This window comes from Cyanistes caeruleus, chromosome 16 (genome assembly GCF_971803275.1).
Source record: "Cyanistes caeruleus chromosome 16, bCyaCae1.hap1.1, whole genome shotgun sequence".
Classification (NCBI taxonomy): domain Eukaryota; kingdom Metazoa; phylum Chordata; class Aves; order Passeriformes; family Paridae; genus Cyanistes; species Cyanistes caeruleus.
Window position 1 is genome coordinate 296,699 of NC_141716.1, and position 21,162 is coordinate 317,860.

The following is a 21,162-nucleotide window of genomic DNA, read 5'->3' on the forward strand; positions in this document are numbered from 1 at the left end:
TATCACTGAGAACAGAGGAGATATGACAGTCTGAATGAGGAAGGACATTATGCTGAAAACAGAATAACATTGACATGGATGGCAACTAAGAGACACCTTGAACTTGAGACTGAAAACTGAAATGGTAAAACAAATAAAACAGAAAACAATTACAGATCTCCTAGGGCTGGGTGAAAAGACAGATCAGGAAATATTTATGCAGACATGAGACTGTACTTGGGCTAGGACATTGATCATATGAAACTGCAATTACTCTGACATTGTCTGGAATGAGAATTACAGAGGAATTTAGGAAGCTGGAGCTGTGTGTATTGACAGATTCTTTCTATCCTGCAGTTTGACAACCAACAAGATTAGAGGCCATTTGGAAAAAGCTGCAATGGCTAAGCAAGGCAGCACATTTGCTGATGCCAGCACTCTGGCCAGAATGACATTAGCTGAAAGTTAGGATGGAAGGAAATTGATGTTGGATGTGAACATGATTCTGATTTCCAGATGTGAGGAAATCCATGCTCTATTGCACTCTGTGGGCTGTAACTTTTGGGTGAATTGAAGTGGATGTCATTTTACTGGATAACATAGCACGTTAATTTTCAGGACTGCATGTCCTGACATAGGTTTGAAACAGAATCACTGACCCTGGTGGGGTTTGATTGTATTTGTCTTAAACTTTTGAAAATATATGGTGGAGGATTTCATGATGTGGAAGTAATTATTGCCAGCCTGCAAAAAGCTTGAGGAGTTGTTCTTGCTGAGTAGAAGGAGCTGAGACTGACAAGGTGGGGATAAATACTTTTTCTATGGGATGAGATGACAGCAGTTACATGGTTCAGACAGACCACTGAAACCATCACACATATCTGGTGAAAGGCAAATCACAAAGATGCAGAGAAAGCCCTGTTCTGAAAATCCTTACATAATTTGCCCTGCAGAAGTCTTTTAAAATCCACAAGACATAATTTACAGGAAGACCCATGCCCTTTCTTACACTGACATAACATTGTGGACTAACTTGTGTTGCATATGTACAGTGATGCAATGAATATTTGATGTAAAAAAATTCTCTCTTCTGTGAGCTGTTTGCTAGGAATGTTCGTCATGACTTTTGACATGTTAACTCCTCTGAATGAGCAAATTATATTACTCCACTTATTCTGCCTGATTCTTGGTAAAAATCTGCAAAATTCTTTTGGATTGAAATTAATGGGGCAGCATCGCACAAACCCCACTTGGAACTGCCATAGTAATCTAATAAATTTATAACTTTCATGCTTCCAGGATAAATATGATTTTGAAATGTGGTTAGCATTAATATCTTTAAAGAACCACACCAAATTCACTATATTTTGTAGCAGTCTGGCCTGGATATTCCCTCAGTAGAGTACTTCTAGAACTTCAGCAAAATAAGGGAAATAAACTCTTTCAAAAACATTGGTTTTCTGTATATGCATTTTGCAGGCCAGAGAGTAAGAGTTTCCTACACAGCCAGACAATTCCTACTGCTTCTTTAGGAAACCAAATTTTTTTCTACAGAATGCTAGGGGTTGTAAGGGACCCAGGTGCCACTCTCCTCCTGCCATGAGCAGGGTCACCTTCCACTAGCCCAGGTTGCTCCAAAACCCATCCAATCTGGCCTTGGACACTTCTGGTCTCTGGGCACCCACAGCCTCCCTGGGCAGTTCAGGAGCGATACTGTCAGTGTGGGCGAACGGGAGGATTTACAGAACATACCCAGGATGTGCTCTAGGGATAATGGTGGGATCTAGGAAGTTGCAAGGAGGGGAAGATGGACACAGCACAAAGAGGAAGTGGCAGGGAGCAGTGCTGAGAAGCTGCCTGCTCTGAGTCACAGCACTGGCACAGGAACATACAGCATTTCTCTGTGGAGGAGCCTGGGGGGAAGGCAGTCACTTCTGCTTTTTCAGGTTCTTTCTAATGTACAAGCTTCTAAGCGTATTTTCTCAAATAACACTAAAATACAAGTAATGTTAACATACAGCTGCTAACAGATATATTTGTGTATCTATATGTTATATATCTGTATATATCTATATATATTATATCTGTGTGTATATATATTTGTTGCTCTTCTTGAAATATGATTAGTGGTAAAAATAATACCAAACTGAAAGTTCTTGGAGCTCTGCATCTCCAAGAAATTTTCTTTCCTTTAGACACCAAAGAAATAGTAAAGATAGTCACAGAAACAAGAAAAGTAGCTTAGCTCTATGCCCTCTGCTATCTGCAATATGTGATGTTGTCCACTGAGCTGAAGCAGGTGGTTTTCTGCATGTCTTTCCCTGTCTCCTAAATGCAGTTCTGTGTCTTTTTTGGAGCTTACTTCTGCAAAGGGAATCACTGCCATCTCCTGGTCAAGTGACAGAGAATAATAAAATCCTTCCACCCACTCATGAGCTGTACCATTGCCCCACTCCATGGAAGCAGGGATCAGTGGGCATCCCTATGGATTTGGTGCAGGCCATTCCATGACTATTATACCAGTTATTTATCTGAGCATTCTGAGAAAAAGGGAACAATTAATTTTTGTCTGGTCCAATGGGTCCTGACTAGTCAAATTTGTACTTTGTTCCATCATTGTTATAATATGTAAATGGAGAGAAAGCCATTGTTTGTACTATAAAAGCATGACAATTTAAGTACTTTTTCCTTAGACAATGCCTTAGACTTCTTTAACAATACCCTTACATACAATACTCTTTTGATCAACAATACTCCTTTGTGTTACAGATCCACATAAATTCAGTCTGTACTTTCAGTTTTGCTTCTAAGTGACTGTAACAGCACAGGTCATTATGAGCATAAATTTCTGTTGGAGTGAATGGCTAAAGGCACAGCTGTTTGCTATCAGTCCTATCAACTAGTCACATAGTGCCAATAAATGCCTTATGCTTGCTTTGCTGTTTAGGAAATATAAATATCCCTATGACTGCATGTGAAGGGACAAAACTATTTCATTTATTAGGAACAATCATTTCCATAAGACCTTTATGTCCTAAAAATCTAATCTTCAGTATGATTGTATTTTCTATGATCTTTCTTCATCAGGAAATTCTGACTTATAAGTCAGCTTAAATATTTATTTAATCAAATATCAGTTTGCAATGAGAATTTCCTAATTTTTATCTTCCAATAACTTGCCCTCATTGTCACCTCTGGGTTCATAGCCAGAAGTCGATTAAAAAACCCACTTAAGTATGGCCACTTCGGCATGAATCTGCCAGCTAGTGCTATATAAAGGTTGCACTTTAAAATGTCAGTATGCATTGTAGCTTGTATGTCTAGAAAAGACTAATGGGTAAGGGAGTAAAGATGGGAAGTACCAGTACAGCATTTTGAGACTTTGGCTTGTGTGTTGCAACAAAAAAATGTTCTTGAAGAATGAGACCAGGGGCTTGCAGACATTTAACATTTAGATTGTGTTTGTTCACATCCTTTCTGTGCTGTAATTCCACAGCTCTCTCAATCTACTGCATGGAATAAAAAATGTGGCCAGAAGCTGACATCACTGCTCAACAAGATTAGGAGCAGCCTTTAATCTCATTTTTAGTTATTCCTGGTTCCCATTAATGTATACAATAATAATAATAATAATAATGAAGGACAGTAGTTTTTTATTACCCATGATGTAATCTTTGTGACTTTCAGGATAAAGGATTTTGTGTATAATGGTTTTCAACTTTTTACTTAAAGAGCAAAGCTTATTTTACAGCTTTCTTTCCCATACTTGTAGGCCTCTGCTCATCCCATGAAGTGTTTATACCAAACAAATTATTTGAGCATTGTTATGCCCCAAAGATGCATATATCAGATGTGTTAGTCAAGTGTCCCCAAAAAAACCCATGCAGCAGAACAGGTAATTGTAAAAGGCTTCTAATAAGGAAATAATTCAGAAGAAATCAAACCTGACCCTGGTAATTTTGGGGGGCTTTTTAATTATATTTAGAGGACATACAAGATTAACTCAGATTAAGACTTTGACCTGTCTTTGATATGAAGTCTAACAACAGCAGACAGCAAAGCAGGAATGGTGGCAGATTTAATCATGGATTTTACCCACATTCAGCAGGCCAGCAGGGAACTCATTTCAGAGACTTGTAAGATTATTCTTTCCCCATGAAATTGTATTGCTGCTTTCTGGTTCACTGACAGCATCTGAAAATATATTCTGATCTGATGTGGTACCCCTAACAAAGGAATTCTCTCTGGCCTTCATCAATAATGGAAGTTGCAAGAAATGTCACTTTTAACCAGGTTGTCACTAGCTAAAAACCACCAGAAAACTTACTCATTTCTTGTTGTGAGATATGGATTAGGAGAAGGGCAAAACAGATTAAAACTTGAGAAGAATAAAGAAACCAAACCATCATACCAGATAACTGATCTTTAAATTCACTTCAAAAAAAATCACTTGCCTATCTTGCTGAGCTGCGAGTCAGTGAAAGACTGCACCTGTTCTCCTCTCCTACAATGCCTGCTGCTCTTAGTCAAAGGACAAAAAACAGTGAGCACAAGGAATGGTTTTCATCTTAAGTTTTCTTGTTTAAAACCTAAAACCTTCAGGTTTACTGTCAAGCCTGTATTTTTCTAGGTCACTTAACCATACGGAGCCATCATTAGTAGTAGGCTCCACAGTGTTCCTTTCTACTGAAAAAAAGAAATCATTATCATCTTTTCTCAGGATCCCTCATCTAGCTGAACCCCCTCATTTCCTTGTCTTCTTTCAGCTTTCTCCCTCCCTGAGGTTTAAAACTGACGGCTGTGATCACCATGCAGAAGATAATGGATGTTACCAACAGTATCCAGTGTGCTTTGGAGGAGGTGCAGACAAAGCTGACAGGGTGTGCTACCCATCTGTTCATTGTCAGTTTATCACCAAGTCTGTCTGTGTTTACCAAACAGCATTCAAGGAGGGTGGGATAAATGGAGCCCTCCAATTTTGCACTGAAGCAGATGAGAGTATTGACATGAGCTGTTTGTTCAGCTGGAGGGTCCCAAGCTGCACTAGAGAGGCCATGATAAGCCCCTGGCAACGGTAACAGCCTTGGCTGCCTGCACCCTTCTTCATGGTAATGATAGTGCTTGTGGATGTACCCCTCAACTGGCCATCAGAAAACTCTTTACTCTTTATGTCTGTGTCCAGAGTTCCAGAAAGGTGAATACTGGGTTTTCCTGAAGTATGTCAGAGTGGAGTTCCACCCATGGAGAGCACAGTACTAAGAGGAGAACAGTGCTTCTCCTGCTCTGCACTCCCTGCTTTGCTCTGGCACCTTGTGGTAATTCACTGGACCCTGCTGTGAGCTGATTCAGCTTGCTAACTGAGCAGAAAGCACGCCAGCAAAAGAATGAAGAGATTGTTGCTGAGTTAGCAAGTTGAACCAGTTCACAGAAAAGTGGGATGAGTGCCAAACCTGGCCTAGGACACGCTAGAACTACGGGGCTGAAGTCCTTCCCTTCAGCTGCAGCACCAAAGCTCCAGGTACATGTACACCCTTGCTCTCTGGCAACCCCCCCATTTGACCTTACATTTGATCATACATGACTGCTGTGCCAAGCAGCATCTAGAATCAAAGAAAGAGATTTTCAGGATACTAAATTAAATGAAGGGAAATCTGTTGGTTTCTGTAGACATTCTGTCTAGAGAAAGACTAAGAGAGAAATATTACCATGTTGCCAGGTGTATCAATCACATGGGTGTTTTTATGTATGAAATGTTGATGTTTTGTGGCTCTGCAAAGATAGTAATTTATTAAAATCTCTTCCATTTAAAGAGAACACTGAGACAAAACTATAAATAGAAAATAATATTTTTACCATCTGGCATATTTTCATCTTTGTTCTACAGCATCCCACATTAAATCATGCTGTAGCACTTACTGCAGGACTGAAGCAGTTGTATATAGGGTGATCTGAATGCAGGGAACCAAAATCTCCTTCCCATTATGCTGACTATATTTCTACTGCTTTCAATGGAGATGTATTATAAAAAAAATTGCCCAAAGTTTCATAGTTCCTGTTGATGGGATTCATCTGCAGGATTAGCTATTCATCTTTTAGTGGTGATTTTAATTCTAATATCAAGTGATCATTCCTCCTGTGAAGAAGCTGTCTTAAATGCCAGGGGAAAAATGCATCCTGACATGGTTTTGTGAAGCAGTCATTTCTTAGGCGCTTTCAGTCAGGAAATGAAAGAAACAATGTCTCAGTCTTCCTTTTGGCTGTCCCACGTTCTCTGCTGTTCCATGGAAAAGAGGAAAAGAAATTAGGTGACTAAAATCCCTTTCATCCTACTCTTTCAGAGACTGTTATCTTTCTCTTTTTTTCTTTTTTGCTTTTTTTTTTTTTTTTTTTTTTTTAATTACAAGAGCTGATGAACTGTAAGGGATTGGTCAGAGAGAGAATTGTGTACACAGCCTTATCATCTGAGTTAATCTTCCAAAATGCAATTCATCTGAGTGCTAACTGTAGTGAATTTAATGTAACATAAGGCTAAATTGAGAAACTAGAAACAAATCTTATCTAATGGGCAGTTAGTAACTGAATAGTTAGACAATCCCAAATCCCTACCACTTTAATGCAATTGAGGTGTATGTGAAAGACATCCTCTTTCAGCACCTACCAGCAGCAGCTTCCATTACAGGTGATAGCACTCTGAATATATTCAGGCCAACCTTGGTGTAATAAGGGGAAAGGAGTGGGAATGGACAGGTGTCCTATCTTTAAAATCTGTTTTAAGTTTTTTTGTAGTTTTAAACAGATTGCATTTTACTGTATCAGTTTTGGGACACACATGAAAGCTCTTAGTATGTTTGAAGGTTTTTATGGGCTGGTCTGTCTAAAACTAGTGAGGCTTAACACTTTTGAGGGTAATTATGAGGAGCCTCTCCAGCAGTCCATCATCTGTGTCCTGTCCAGATGAGCAAAAAAGTAATATTTCTGGAGTGGCATTATGCAACAAATCATGTGAAGGACATAATGTGCAAAAATATATGAACAGTGAAATTAATTTCTAATAATTACCCTTGTGTTCTTTCAGTTATGTTGATCCAAATTGCTTTCTGAAAACAATTTCCTGTGACTGCTTAGGCTGTATTTACTTATTACTAATTTGCTTATTACTCATCATTATATTATTAAGTGGGAAGATTCATTTGGAGAAAGAGAGAGCCTGAGAGAGGTTCTCCTAATTTCTTCTAGCTTTCAGAGGCAAGAAGCAATTTTGCATGTTTGAGTGTCATTCATCTGCAGTAAAGGACAGCACTGGGAGAACCAGTTAAGGTCAATGCACCCAACCAACCTGACCTATCGTTGTCACGACAGGGCTTGATGGATCTTTACAAAAAAATGCAGTCATTTCAGTTAGAATTACATCTTGTTCTCATTTCCCATCCATATAGAGGTGAAATAGCTCCCTACTTCATAGTTTTAAACTACTGCTTAAAAAGTTGAAATCTTCTGTTGCATTTGAGTTATGCTCAAACCTGTTGGTTGTTGCTGGTAACACTGATAACTGGTAACTCTGTACCACTGATTCCACTGAATTTAATGAAACTACACCCAAGCAGGCAGAAGAAGTAAGGCTCGAGGTTTTTTATTTCTTGCAGCAAGACACACCAGGTGTTGTACCAGCTCTAAAATTGCTTATTATTTCCAGAAACTATAATAAACTCCCTGAAAAATAAAGCAGAACTGAGTTCACATGGAATCAGAGATGAATGATGCATCCTGGCCAAATCACTCTCTGCAAACTTTGCATTCATGTGATAGCCAAATGAACTTTCATGTGATAATTTGCAGATAAATTCCATCCAAAACCCCAGTATTCAAGCACCTCTAATAATGTGAATTTGATTTTTGCACATTAAAACTGTGATAAAGCCATACTAATTATTTTTAATTATCTCAAGATGAAAATATGTCACTCATGTAAGTACTTATGTAAGCAATTTAAAGCTGATTAATAATAATGACTCTTTCTGCATTGCCTTCAAAGTGCTTATCACTAAATTTAATTTTAAGCAGGATCAAGAAAATAATCACTTGATTCAAAGATTAATTACTAATTTAAATCATAATTCATTTAAAAACAGATCTATTTTTTTGAAGACTCTGCAGTGCATTAATTGACATTTTACAAAATGAGTCATTTTGGCAAGGAGAAGTATTCTTCAAATACTGAATCACAACAACCAGAAGGGCTAAAGGGTTAAAGAGCTCCAAGGGAGCTTTGGCAGCTCAGTGAAAGCAGCTCTATTTAGCAGCAGTTTGGCTTCTCCAAAATGACTGGAAAAGTCACAGTAACTCTGCTCTTCACACCAGCCAGGACACTGCTCTCTGCTTTCACTGCTGCCAGTGGGTGAGAGAGCTGAAGAAAGTGTGTCCTAAAGCAAAAGAAACAGCTTTATTGAGACATGCTGGAACAGGATAGAGAACACTTTAGATCAGTTTAGAAGTGTAAGAATCAGGAGGCTTATTGCTTTTTTTCTAATCCAGTTTGAAATGGATAGAGAGTCTGAGCAATCTGCTCAGGATTTTACCCAGGACTCAGAGCTTTACAACAGTAGCACTGGTTTTGTTGGGTGCTTTCTGTCTAGACCCTCTGTACCTGCTAACCTCCCTTGTTAGGAACTGGAGGAGTAACAACACCCTCCAAAAAGGGGAAAGATTTTTGGATGTAAAATCCTTGGTAAAGAACTACCTTTTTGATATGTAACTTGTAATAATTAAACCAAATGGCTGACTGGTTCTATAGGATATGTTAGGAAAAACTGCGTTAATATATCAGTAATTTTTCTGATAGTAGATTTTAAGCCCCAATGAGATTATTATAACCATCATGTGCAATAAGTGACTAATGTCACTTGTGGATTTTACCACTTTTTTCTACAGCAAATTCAATCGCTCAATTTTGCTCACTCAAATCATATGCTTTGTAAGCTCAAGGGTGATCAGGACTCCACCTAAGGGAGTTTACTGACATTTTATTGACTATATACAGTCAACCTTCATTTGTTACACTTACCAATTTCACCTTTCTCACCCTTTAGCTCCTCAGAGAATCCATCTTAATCAGTACTGGAGACAGCTTGTATGCTCTCCTGCTGCACCAGGCACTGCTTCAGCCTTTGCAACTTGCTTTAGCCAAGTTATTTTTTTGCCAAAGCCTGATGGAAGGAAAATTTTTAGCCAATATTTAGCCCTGATCACTTTTTCTCCTTCAGGCTGTATTTATGTTCAGATTGAACTGTCTTTACCTTTCTCATTATTATTTTCTTATAAAGGCATCTGTTTACTTCAACACTTAGCTACTGCATTTTCACTTAATTATCTGGCTTCAGCAGAGAGCCTGAATACTTCTCCATAATAACTGACCATTTGTTTTCTAGTGCAGGCTGAGCTTTCATGATTTATCAAAATGCCTGTGTCATCTTGTGACAAACTCTATGACCGGTCCTTTTATTATTAATTAACAAAAAATAAAGCAAAATATCTTGTTCAATCTTGAACAGCATAAGCTAGTATTTGTGTGGAAAAACGTAATTCCACTCATTTCATCCCCTTCAGTGTTCAAAGTCCTTCGGTGTGTTTTTGTGTGTTTACCAAGATCCTTCACAAGATTAGTGTCTCCCAAAACAGGATCACCCCAGCCTGCCAATATCTGTGCTTCAGTGGTTAATAAAAATATTCAGCAAACTCAGTTATGATACACATACACAAGGAATTCCACTCGCAGCTGCCACCCAACCCCACCCACCTCATCATCAAGCTGCTATAGTTCCCATCTTCTCCATCATGACTGTTTTCCACATTTTCCTCACTTCCACTGTATCAGATGTTCCAAATCTACAGAATATGCATTTGTTCTGTTGTGCCAGGCCTGATTCTTTGCTTTTAGCCCTGGAAATTCTGCAGATCTAATCTCTCTTCACTTGCAGGTTGGTTTGTGCATTGCCCTCTTCTTTTTCTACTTGAACCTGTTAGTTCCCAGCACTGGTTCAAACCCCACAGTTCTAAAGCATCAAACCAGTTTTTCCTTTTCTACCGTTCAGCTCTACACTGTCAGTTTGAGCTGAAATCAAACCCAACTTTCCCCTTACCATTCAAACTTCCGACTGCTCCCCAAGCCATACAAGTATATTGGTACTTAAAACTGCTCAACAGAATGCAGGGTGAAGGAACTAAAGGGTGTAACAGAAAATAAGATCAACTTTCTTCCCTTATAATATAAACCAACTTTTAATAATAAAAACATCTCTCAGGTTTTCAGTGAGAATAACACATACATTTCAGTGTAAAACAGTGCACAGTGTAAATGCCCTTGGACATCCTTCTCTGCATCTCTTGTGTTGCCAGAGGCTGCAGGCATGAGCCAGGATCCTGCCCAGGTTGTTCTGTGGAGCACAGCTGATGGGGACACAGACAGGACTTGCCCAACAGGTTCTTTTTTACTTTGGGGTGTTCCTGTGGTTTTTATAGTACTAAGTACGTTTGAAATTGAGGATTCAGTGAAGAAACATCAATTTTTTCTTCAAGTAGCAAATGATAAGAGTAACGTTTCCAAAATTAGCAAAAAGTGCATTGAAATAGAGATCTGCTTATCTGGTTGCAGTCCAGAATGGACCCCCAGTACCAAATCTATATCCCAAAGCTGGCAGTCTATGGGCTGTCCTAGTTCCCCCCAGCCTTGCTGTAGATCAGCAGAAACAGTTAAAAGTGAGAAATAAAAAAAAAAAAGATGAAAAAAAAAGGAATTTCCTTCCCCAAAATTATTCCAGTCTGTGGGAGAAGAAAACAAATATTGAAAAATTAAAAAACAAGATTAAGAACAAACTGCATTCCCACAACTTGTCATAAACAGTTTTGTGTTCAAGAGAAGATTAGAAAAATTAAAGAAACCTTCATGTCCGAATGAAAACATCCAGTTTTAGTTTTTGAGTTGCTTTGGATGTTAATAAAATAAAATTAAGCCCACTAAAAAACAAGCAACACAAATAAAACCCCCAAACCTTTATTTTCTAAAATATACATTACTGCAAAGCGCTCCTGGGTTTCCTGACTGGGAGTTGTTTAAAGGAGGCTGTGGAGGAACAGGAATTGGGAGTTTCTTGTATGCCTGCCACGTTAGGGAGGGTTGGTCATGTTAAGGCACTCACTCCAAAGGAACATGATTTCTGTCCTGAGACTGCTGACATGCTTTCATTAGTTTCAGCCAGTAATTCGGAAAAAAACTACAGCGCTTAGGGCAATACCGACAGAATGAAGAATGATTTTTCAAACAAGAAAAAATAAAGAACATTATATACATTATTCCTTTTTTCTTTTTAACTTAAAAGCATCCCTAATACATCTTAATAACTGTATTAAATTCTACTTAAATATTGAAGGTTTTAAATAATGTAGGTTTTTCAGTCAGCTGGGAGTAGCTGTGTAACTGCCAGTATATTGGTCCCATTTTAAACAATATAATTTTTATTTTAACCTTGTACATGTAATAAGATGATTGAAAACACGTATTATTCCACTCCACATAAATAAGTGTAGTTCTTCTGACCTGTTTTAAAAACTACATCTGTTCAAATAATCAGATTATAAGACTGTATTTTTTCGTTATAATGTTCTCTTAAAAATCTTACACTCCTCTTCACTAGCACTGTATTCCAGAGTACACAATCACAGGGCATTAGTAAAAAGAGTTAATCAAAAACCTGAAAGCTACAGTAAGTGAAATTAAATAATGATAAGAAATATTATGGAATGTATACTCTGCAGCATAGAGAGATTCTCTCACTGGGCCGAAGTGGAAAATTACTCCAGAAGAAATTCTTTATGTTCCTATTTGAATAAACCATAAGTTGTGCTATTCTTTGCTCAAAAGTGCAGGTCATTTCTTGAAAAAGAGGGGTTTATGAAACTACCACTAAAGGATATTGTCCAAAAACCTGCTGGCAGTTAAATGGGTGCCTGGGGCAGTACAGGGAGAGAGGCGTGTCCAGCATGATTTTCCGAACCAAGCTGTATCTTGAAGTCCACGACTTTCTGGTGGTTGCACAAACAAGTCGCCAGGAGAACTGCGCTTTCTTGAAGAATAATGGTCATTTTCCAGGCATCTGGCAAATGGCAGCAGCCATTCCTGCCTGTGGTGCTCGCTTCAAGAATTTCTTCAAGAAGTCAAAGAAATACATGGATCCTGCATGGGCTCCAGGAGTTTGAAGGCAGATTCCTGATGCTTGGGTCAGCAGGTCTCTCTACTCCAGAGCACAGCAGTACCACTGGGGTCAGTCCGTAGGGTCCTCGGCCAGGGCTCCTCAGAGCGGAGTGCTCTTGTGGGGCTGCCAAGAGGTGCCTCTTTCTTCTTATAAATCCCCCTCTGTAGGCGGCTGGCACAACCTATAGAGTCTTTAGTATAGAGAAAAAGTAGGGAATTAAAGATCATAGGGATAATAACAAAGTTGCTGGAATCATGTATGAGGGTCAGCAGCTTCTTTGTTATTCTGCAAGTTTTAGAGGTAATGACATATCAAGAATTCTCCTATTTTTAATCTTAGTAATTGCAACTTTAGAAGTGCCACTAGCCACTTGTTAACTAAAGTATTTACAATCATTGTTTACAATATTATTTGAGACTCTCCATCACTTCTTAATTTTGGCTCAGTTTGGTTCTTCAACAGAGCCTTCTCTCTTTTTCTATTTCTTTTGGTTTTAAAGTCAGTTCAGAATTTTTCCTGAACAGAAAAGTTCTCCCCCCTTATACAGGCTTGGATACCAAACACACAAAAAATAAACATATCTGCTTGTTGTTGTGCTTGAACAAATCTTAAAATTAAGAGTCATCTTTTCTGAGAATTTTTTTGACTCACAAGATTATCAAATTGAGAACAGTGGTTAAACTTAAGCACATGTTGACTTGTCATTCATGTATGACTTTGTGAGCTTTTTCTTGGCTTTTTCTTCTTTATATCAGAATAAACTCAAGTCTTTTATAACTTCTCTTTCAAGACAGCTATTACAGATTTGTGCTAAGAAATATAATCCTGGGAGTTAGTTCACCAGATCTCTTTTTAACTTTGCTCAGTTTTATTTCGCATTATGATGGAACCCAACACATATCTGATCTTTATTGCCCTGAAATAATTAAAGTAAATAGTTCTGGAATTTATCATTGTGATTTAGAGTGTATTCAAAAGAAATAAAAGCCTCATCTTGTGATTTGTTTTTAAAACTGCTTCTTTTTGAAGGTAACATGGTTATGGCCATAACAATGGAGCCAAAGTAATGTATGGCCATTAATAAGGCAAAATAATTACACTGTCAAAACACTGATGGATGGCACCTGGGCCATAGTACAGCAGCCAACACCAGAGCTTTGTTTGTTTTTGAAATATCATTTACAATCCAACAGAAGGATGTGGTTCTAAATGCAACATTCTACTCATTAATGTCTCTGAGAAAATGAACCAAGACTAGAGAAAGTTAGAGGAAGCATCACCACAATCTCTAAAGTTTAAATTAATTTTCTATGAACACTTTGAGAAGTGGATAGGAGAGAAAAAAGAAAAATTAAAAGAGGGGCTAATTTAGACTAACTCAGAAGTCTCAATGGGTGAATAAGCTATCAGTGTTTAAGGAAGTCTTCTTAACACAGAACCAATGTGCTCTTTGGAGGACTCAGGCACTAGCAAACACATTTGTTCTGTCTGAAGATATGGCACAGACTCTGCTGGACCTTTTCTGACATGGATTCTGAACTGTTTTGCCTTCATGTAAACAATGCCATTAACAACAGCAGAATCAGAAGTTTCTCTAGTATTTGTACAGACAGATTCTGCATATATTGTCATCTAAACCATGACAAATCGTTACTGCCATTGTGGGAAAATGCTATGTTACAATTTATTAAGGAACATTCTTTTCTCTCTGAGAGGTGAAATTGGAAGAAAATGACCCAAGAGACTTTACTTAAAAATAAAGGTATTATTCTCTTGTAGAGAGAGATGAACATCTCTGTCTCCCATTAGGTGCAGTAGGATTCACAAATGTACAGTTTTTCATAGCTGCCTTCTAGACAAACCCATATACAGCCCTGGGCAACTGAGGTTCCTCTTAGGGCTGCATTACTGTGTGGTTACTCTGACTGGAAGTGCTTGCTCTTAAACCTGCTCTGCTAGAACTAAATCATCAGACTCTTGTAAGCACACTACTGTATTATTTGTGCATATCTGCAATCATATTTGCTGTCCAGGAATTTTTCTTTCTAAACATTCCAGCAATGACTGTCCATCACTAGCTTTGCCAACTCACAGAAACAGTCCAAAACAGATCAGCTATGTTTGATTCAGAAAATACAGAAACCTTTGAATCTGACGATCTGCAAATAATAAGCAGCAAAGCTGATTAATCTACAGTGTGTATTTAGTTTGGTACAGAGAGAAAAAAGAATATTATTTTTTCTCCTTTTTTCCACTATTGCAACTAAGATCATCTTTGCTTATAGCAGGAACTCCACAATTGTTACAGAAACAAAATCAGCACTCAGAGAAAATGTGTAATTCATAATAACCTACCGAGGTGCATGCTGTGGCATTTGGTCCATCACTTTCAGATTCTTGGCAGAGATTTCAACCCTTGGTCCCTGTGAAAAAGAGAATTTATGGTACTGACAGTATTGATAAAGCAAACGATCCTTAGGAAAAAATATTATAATGGAAGTATAATTCCTATTTGAGAATCCATTAACTACTTCAAAAAGATTTTGAATCCATTGGGTGGATACAATTATCATCTATGTTAACTTAAAAGATAAATTAGTCACAAAGCACTTTACAAGCACTGCTGTCTAGCACTAGGTAATTTCTGCTATTTTAACACTGTGATTGAGACTTGGATTTCTTCTGTACAGAAATTGTCTTAAATATACTGCACATTCTTTCTTTTCTAACCTTTAAGGCACACACAATATACACTGAGGCATAGATTTGAATTGTTGTAGGGGGCTGAACATGCAAAAGTTAACAGTGCTGCTGTCACACACAGGTGTAATAATTCAGCCATCAGTAGGAGTTGGGATATGTAGGTTTGCAGTGCACAAAGTACCGTGCCACACCAAAATAAACTGGGTTTTGCATCATTATGTTACTGGACAACAGTAGCACGCAGCAGACACATGCGAACACTTACCTGCTTCCGCATGATGTCTGTAGCTTGCATGATACACTTGGGCAGGAGTCCATGGCTGCGGGCCAGTATGGCTGCTTGCTCCAGGGACACACTCAGTGTACTCCTGAACAAGGGAACATGAGTTAGGAAATCACAGATCATAGCTTAAAAAGTATAAACAGGCATGTGCAGGAGACTTACCTGTTAGGTATTGTTTCTGTTAGCTATTTACTTTTATTTACTTTTGTAGATTTTCTTACATACAAAACTATTAAATTACCTCAGTCTTGTTGCACCTGCATACTGCAATTGTTTGAGTCTCCAGCATCATTACTACAAGGCTGTGTGTCACTGCTGTTCTACATTGATTCATTTTAAAGGAATTCACAAATTACTCTTTACTTTTGAGACACTGGCAGAACAGTGGTGTGTTTCAAAATCAATGTGTGTGCACACCAAGATTCTAAAGCTATTTCTGAGCAACTTCCTAAATTTTCAGTGTGTGACTGAAGACAATGCTGACTACAAGTTCTGTGCAATGAGATCACTTGGACAGTTGCATTGGATAATGCACTGAAACACAAAATCTTTTGTGTCAATACTATTATTAACAAAAGTAAAAGTTAGAATCTTCCCTGAAGTAAAGATGTCAGCAGATTTAGGTCCTTATTACATTCCCTTAAAATTTACCTTATTTTGTTTTGAATAGGATCACATCTCTAGAAAGGACAGAAGCTGCCATCATAGCAGCCATACCCAGGTTTAACCCTCATTCACCTCTGCATCCCAGTGGCACACATGGTGATGTGACAGGCTCCCAGCCGGTAACAGAGCTCAGAGGATATGGGCAGCAGGCCAGCTCCTGAGGAGGCATTGCTGGAACATCCCGACTGCACTGGCTTTGTACTAATGAAAGACTTCAGCAGCCTGCAAAGCTCATCCATTGCATTGATAGGACGAATAAGCTAAACAGAGCAATACAAAAACAATCAGTGGCATAACACCTTCAAGCTATAAAGACATTTACAAGTCTTTATCCTATTGTCTAAGCACAGTATTCTACACCAGAGTAACTGCCACACATTAACAACTATTTAAAATATATATGAATTCTGGAAGTGGCAAAATAAAACTACTTCAGCTTGGAACAATTTTTATCACAAATCACACAGATTGTTTACAATATGAATTACAATTGCACAGATGTTCCCTGCAGTAGCATTACATGCACATATCCACACGTCACCTGCCCAGTTAGACAGACTGCCTATACCTGAGATTCTGGACAGCATTATTTTCTTGTTTTCTCTGCAATGAAGTGTACAAAGTGAACAAAGTGTAACTTGCAAATTGAACATTTGTTTGTTTTCATGCATCTGCCTGAGAGGGAAAAAGAGCTCATTCTGTCTGGTATCAGACACCGTGTTTGACAAGGGCAGGCAGGGTCACATACACTCTTCTTAGTGCTGCAGTGAAGGGGGTTTGTGTCTACCCACATTCTGCACATTTTCTTCTCAACAAAAGAACTGTAGCCAAGTTTCAGAGAAATTCAGATTCCCTCATTAAGGTTGGGAATATTTTAGAATGCTGTTTGGGTATGGATAGATCTACCACACAGGTATGCCACAACTGGAATTTTAGAGATGTTGAAATAATACTTCTATGAGAGAATTTGTTGCAAAAAAACCCACAGAAACAATACCTGGTCAATCTTCACTGCAGTAGCATTGGAATCAGTGGGCAAATTTGATCTCTCTAGGTAAAATGTCCTGCAAAAAGGCCAACAGGTCCTACATTAGTTAGGTTTGCCCCACTTCAAGCACATATATGTATACTATCTTGTATAAAACAGCACAGAAAGCTATGCTAAAAATCTTGCACTTGAAGATCTGCTTCCTTATTGAACCATAGTGACTGCAATAATTTACAGATTCTGTGCTAACATATTCCAAATCCCCATTAAGAAAAATATAATTCTAGCTCTGCACAAAATTCTGAGGTCAAATCTGCATTCCTTCTGAATGGGCTAAACTACTGGAAGAAAATACCAAGCTTCCCACACAATGAGGATCTCTATAAATCCTATTTGTGCAAAAACCGCATCAAGATCAAAACATCTTTTTCATTCAATTTTAAAGCCTTTAACAAGGAGTGCTCTGAAATTTTCAGTGTCTTTTAAGGCAAAGCAGAAGTACAAAATACCTGAGTTTACGGTAGTATTGCTGCACTTTTTCGAGTGAAATACCATTAATTTGCTGTGGGAGTTCTTCTAGAGATGAACCAGCTGGTTGTGATTGCCCCTCTGTACTCTCCAGAGCTGAAGAAGAAAACACTTTACTAAAGCTATGTTTTAATACCAGTGATTTTTAAAAATTACTTATCTCTGTATCATCTCATTTCTCAGTAGATGACTGTTGGATCATGCCAAGGCTGATTCTATTATTCTGTACATGTAATGCATTTCCTAGAATGGGAGTACAGTGGTAGTATCACAAAGGTGAGCTTCACAGAAGGCAGCTCTGTCTGACAGCAGTTACTCCCCACTGCTGGTCCCTTGAAAGAAATTTCCTTTGTTGTATTTTGGTGTGAATATTTACTTACCAAGTTGATTTCTAGCCCAGACGGTTCTGCCACAGTGTTTGCTTTTTAAAACACTTCTCTGTAGCCTGGGCACATCTCCTGATCCTACACTAGATCAAATCATCCATGTAGTCCAGTATAATGTCTCTATGGCTGAGACATAAAAAAAGCCCCAAACCAGCACATCTTGTTCCCATGACTGTGTCTAATTCTAAAGTCTAGCACTCCCTAGGCTTTCCTAAAATAGAAATAACTGCTTCCTAAGTGAGTCTGTAGGTCTCAGCTGCTTTTTTTAAGAGCTTCATGGTCATTATTTTTGATCTTTCAAAATCAGCAGTTAGCTTCTTTTTCTCAAGAAAGCTTTTTATAGACACCTTTTGTAAAGAGAACTGTGTGCAGTTTCAAGGTTCCCCCATTCTGAAACCGAGCAGGCAGTTTGGAGAAGTAGTAGCTGTCAAGATAAAAGATAACCTTCAAGGCCTGACGACTTCCTTCGATGTGGTAGAAGACATGAGTATCTGGAGAAATAAAGATAAAACACTTGCTGCTTTACCACAGCAGGAGAATTGTGAAACCACTGCTATCTGAGTTTGTTAGATTACCTAATGACATATCACATCTCCACCATAAGGTCAATAAGGAAGAGCCTTTATGGAGAGAATGCAGGCTCTGAAACCTTATACTTAAAAGATCATAGTGTGACCTAGTATGATGTTTGATCCAAATCCAGTAAATATGGTTAATAATTAGAATCTCATGTTGTTTCATGGCATTTCATAGCCAGTAGACATGAAGACAGAGATCTGGCAGGGTAAGACACAGGACACTGAAAAACTGGTAATTCACCACAGGGAGCATGCATGGTGCTAATTCTCTGTCATATCTCCTCCCCCCATATGGAATCACACAAATAAGGCACACTGGCATAGGCTACAGCTACACACACACCACCACTCCATCGTGTCAGTCCTGCTTTAGGGGCCCTATGCTTGCAGGGGAAGCTGAGGGAGCACAGTGGTGCTTCAGAGAAGCTGCCCAGTGCTCCCTGGGTGTGACATAGTCTCTCAGATTTACAATCATAGAGGATATTAAACCATAGAACATATGAAAAAAAAAAAGTGCCTCAAAGAAACAGAGAATACTCACTTGCTACAAGACTTTCATCCAGTTGCTTGAAAAAAAAGGCAACTTTGTCTAGTTCAGCCAGAGTGACCTGGATGTCTTCCAGCATGGTGCGCTCCTCCTTCTGTAGGGCAAGGCCACAGAAACAAATAGGTTATTATCTGCCAGCAGATGAGTGACAGGATGGTACTGTTGTTACGGGCATGTTTTGGTTCAAGAAACCTAAAGCAGAGTGCAGAGCTTTCCATTACCTCCATCCCAGCCAGGAAATCACTAACAGCTTTTAAACTGAGTGATACATTAACCACCCTTTGCTTAGATGTCATTTGATGTGATTCACAGAGCAGAGAGGTTCAAGAACTGCGTAAGTTTGAAGGGATCTCCTTCCCCAAACTTTATACATGCAAAGGTGAAGAACAGCTGATCAGTTACTGCAAAATGAATACTGATACATTCTGTGCAATGTAAACAAATAGCAGTTACATGCATAGATAGTTTGGATTTTATTTTTTAAAAAATTTCCATACTCAATCTACAATGGCTACAAAGTAAAGAACCTCCCTTCTCTATAATATCAGAGCTACCTGTCTATTTTATGCCTCTCTTTCCTTAGCATTTTTAGAATTTCAGCAGATCTCCTGTAGCTGTGGCTCATCTGTTCATTAGGTGCAGATGAACTATGCAAACACAGCTCCTTTTCATTGTGCCTCAAGCCCCAGACCCGAGAGAGAGACTTCACTCTGTTTGTCTGAACTCCTGCAATACTCAGAACTTCCTCACCCATTTGGGACATGTGTGTCCTCACCAGGGGATGGCAGGGGACACTCGTGCCACCAACAGCTGGGCACTAAAACCTCTCTAAATACAGCAGCATTGCTTCAGATATGAAGGCTGACTGTTTCCTGGTGTGTTCTAGTGTGACAATGGGTCCAGCATTTGTGAAGAGGTGAATATGACTGGATAAGGAATATGGCACTTGGTTGTCAGCTGTGGAAATCTCCAGTTTGCAGTAGTGAGAGTCTGAATACAATGGTGGAATACAGGGAAGAGGTTCAACCGCTCTGGCTCTGCTGACTGGCACAGAATCACACAGGCAAATGTAAGCAGACCTGAGGATACCACAAGTCTTCGTCTTACCACAGTGGGGGAGAGAAGAGACTGGTAGTTCAGTAAAACTCCAGTGGCTGCTATCTGTTCCAGCCATTTTCTGCTGGCATCTCTGCTGCTCTCTTCGTATTCCCCATTGTTGTTGTACCGATAGTTGAGGGCAGCCAGTAACTGCTCTGAAAAGGTGCAAATAGCAGCTACAACGGACTGACAGAAGATGGAATCACGTCTCAGCTGTAGCTCAGTATCTGCCAGAGAAGGGGAGAGAAGCATAAAAGAAATCATGAATATACTCTTCCTCCTTCTTACTGCCAGCAAAGTAATGTGTCTGTGCATCTGTGTGTGTGTATGTGCGCACACATGACATTTGTCTTCTGCTGTAGCTTTGCACTGACTTCACAAATAACCTCTCCTTGCTGTCTGACCTGGATGGACAGATAGACAGCACAGCTGGAACATGTGCATTTTCCAAAATTTTCTATCCAATTGACTGTTCATTACTCCCTCTGCAATCTGTATGCTCCTTCTGACTGGAAAGAAACTAAAGACTGGAAAGTAACTAACTCCTTAGTTACAGCCGTATCTGGACTGATTCCCTTCTTTTTATGTTTACAGGAGCAAGAGAATTATTGAAAGAAGGTGTCCACTATTACATCTCTCCTGGGCTATTAATCTTCCCCCATCCATCTGTATTTTGTGGGCTTCCCATATGCCTAATGCATTAATTGGGCCCATCCATACGGTACCAATTGCTTTGTTTCTTGGGAGAATTTCCCCTGTGTTAATTTTGCTTCCAGTATGCCTGTCAGGCAGCCACATGCTGGTCAAATCAATCTTGTCATGCTTCAGGTGATTGCAGGCCAGAGAGGCACATGAATAAGTAAAGAGTTACTTCCCAGGCGTCCCCAGCCCCTCCAGCAGGCTGTGCAGCAGCCTCTCATTGGAAAGGCACTGTTCCCTAGGGAAAGAAGCTGAAGACATCAGCCAGAGCCTTTGAAGGTCTGGTTTATTTTTATAAGCACTGAACACAATAGACTGACTACACACTCCAGGCCCTGGGCCATATTCTCAGCTTAAGGGCAACCACCCTTCTTTCCAGTGGGTGTTCATGGAAATGCTGCAGGAGATGGGGCACACATAGAGAGACACTTTGGGAGACATTTTATCTGCTATCCAAACTCA

At 39.1% G+C, this 21,162-nt stretch overlaps 2 protein-coding genes across 7 annotated transcripts in view; one reads left to right on the plus strand and one right to left on the minus strand.

Annotated features, from left to right (window-relative positions):
• The window catches only part of LOC111938406 (uncharacterized), an 89,873-nt gene that overhangs the window by 20,529 nt on the left and 48,182 nt on the right, over nt 1–21,162 (plus strand). The window lies entirely within an intron of this gene.
• Nucleotides 10,227–21,162, minus strand: part of PREX1 (phosphatidylinositol-3,4,5-trisphosphate dependent Rac exchange factor 1) — a 129,522-nt gene continuing 118,586 nt past the window's right edge. For all 6 annotated transcript variants that reach the window (XM_086852442.1, XM_086852441.1, XM_086852440.1 and 3 more), the window contains exons 32-40: nt 20,011–20,228; nt 18,898–18,997; nt 18,126–18,269; nt 17,374–17,488; nt 16,874–16,940; nt 15,949–16,136; nt 15,193–15,295; nt 14,580–14,647; nt 10,227–12,414 (exon numbers count right to left, since the gene is read on the minus strand). In XM_086852442.1, the coding sequence (XP_086708568.1) occupies nt 12,372–12,414; nt 14,580–14,647; nt 15,193–15,295; nt 15,949–16,136; nt 16,874–16,940; nt 17,374–17,488; nt 18,126–18,269; nt 18,898–18,997; nt 20,011–20,228 (1,046 nt within the window). In that variant the 3' untranslated portion in view covers nt 10,227–12,371. The remainder of the gene's footprint in view (nt 12,415–14,579; nt 14,648–15,192; nt 15,296–15,948; nt 16,137–16,873; nt 16,941–17,373; nt 17,489–18,125; nt 18,270–18,897; nt 18,998–20,010; nt 20,229–21,162) is intronic.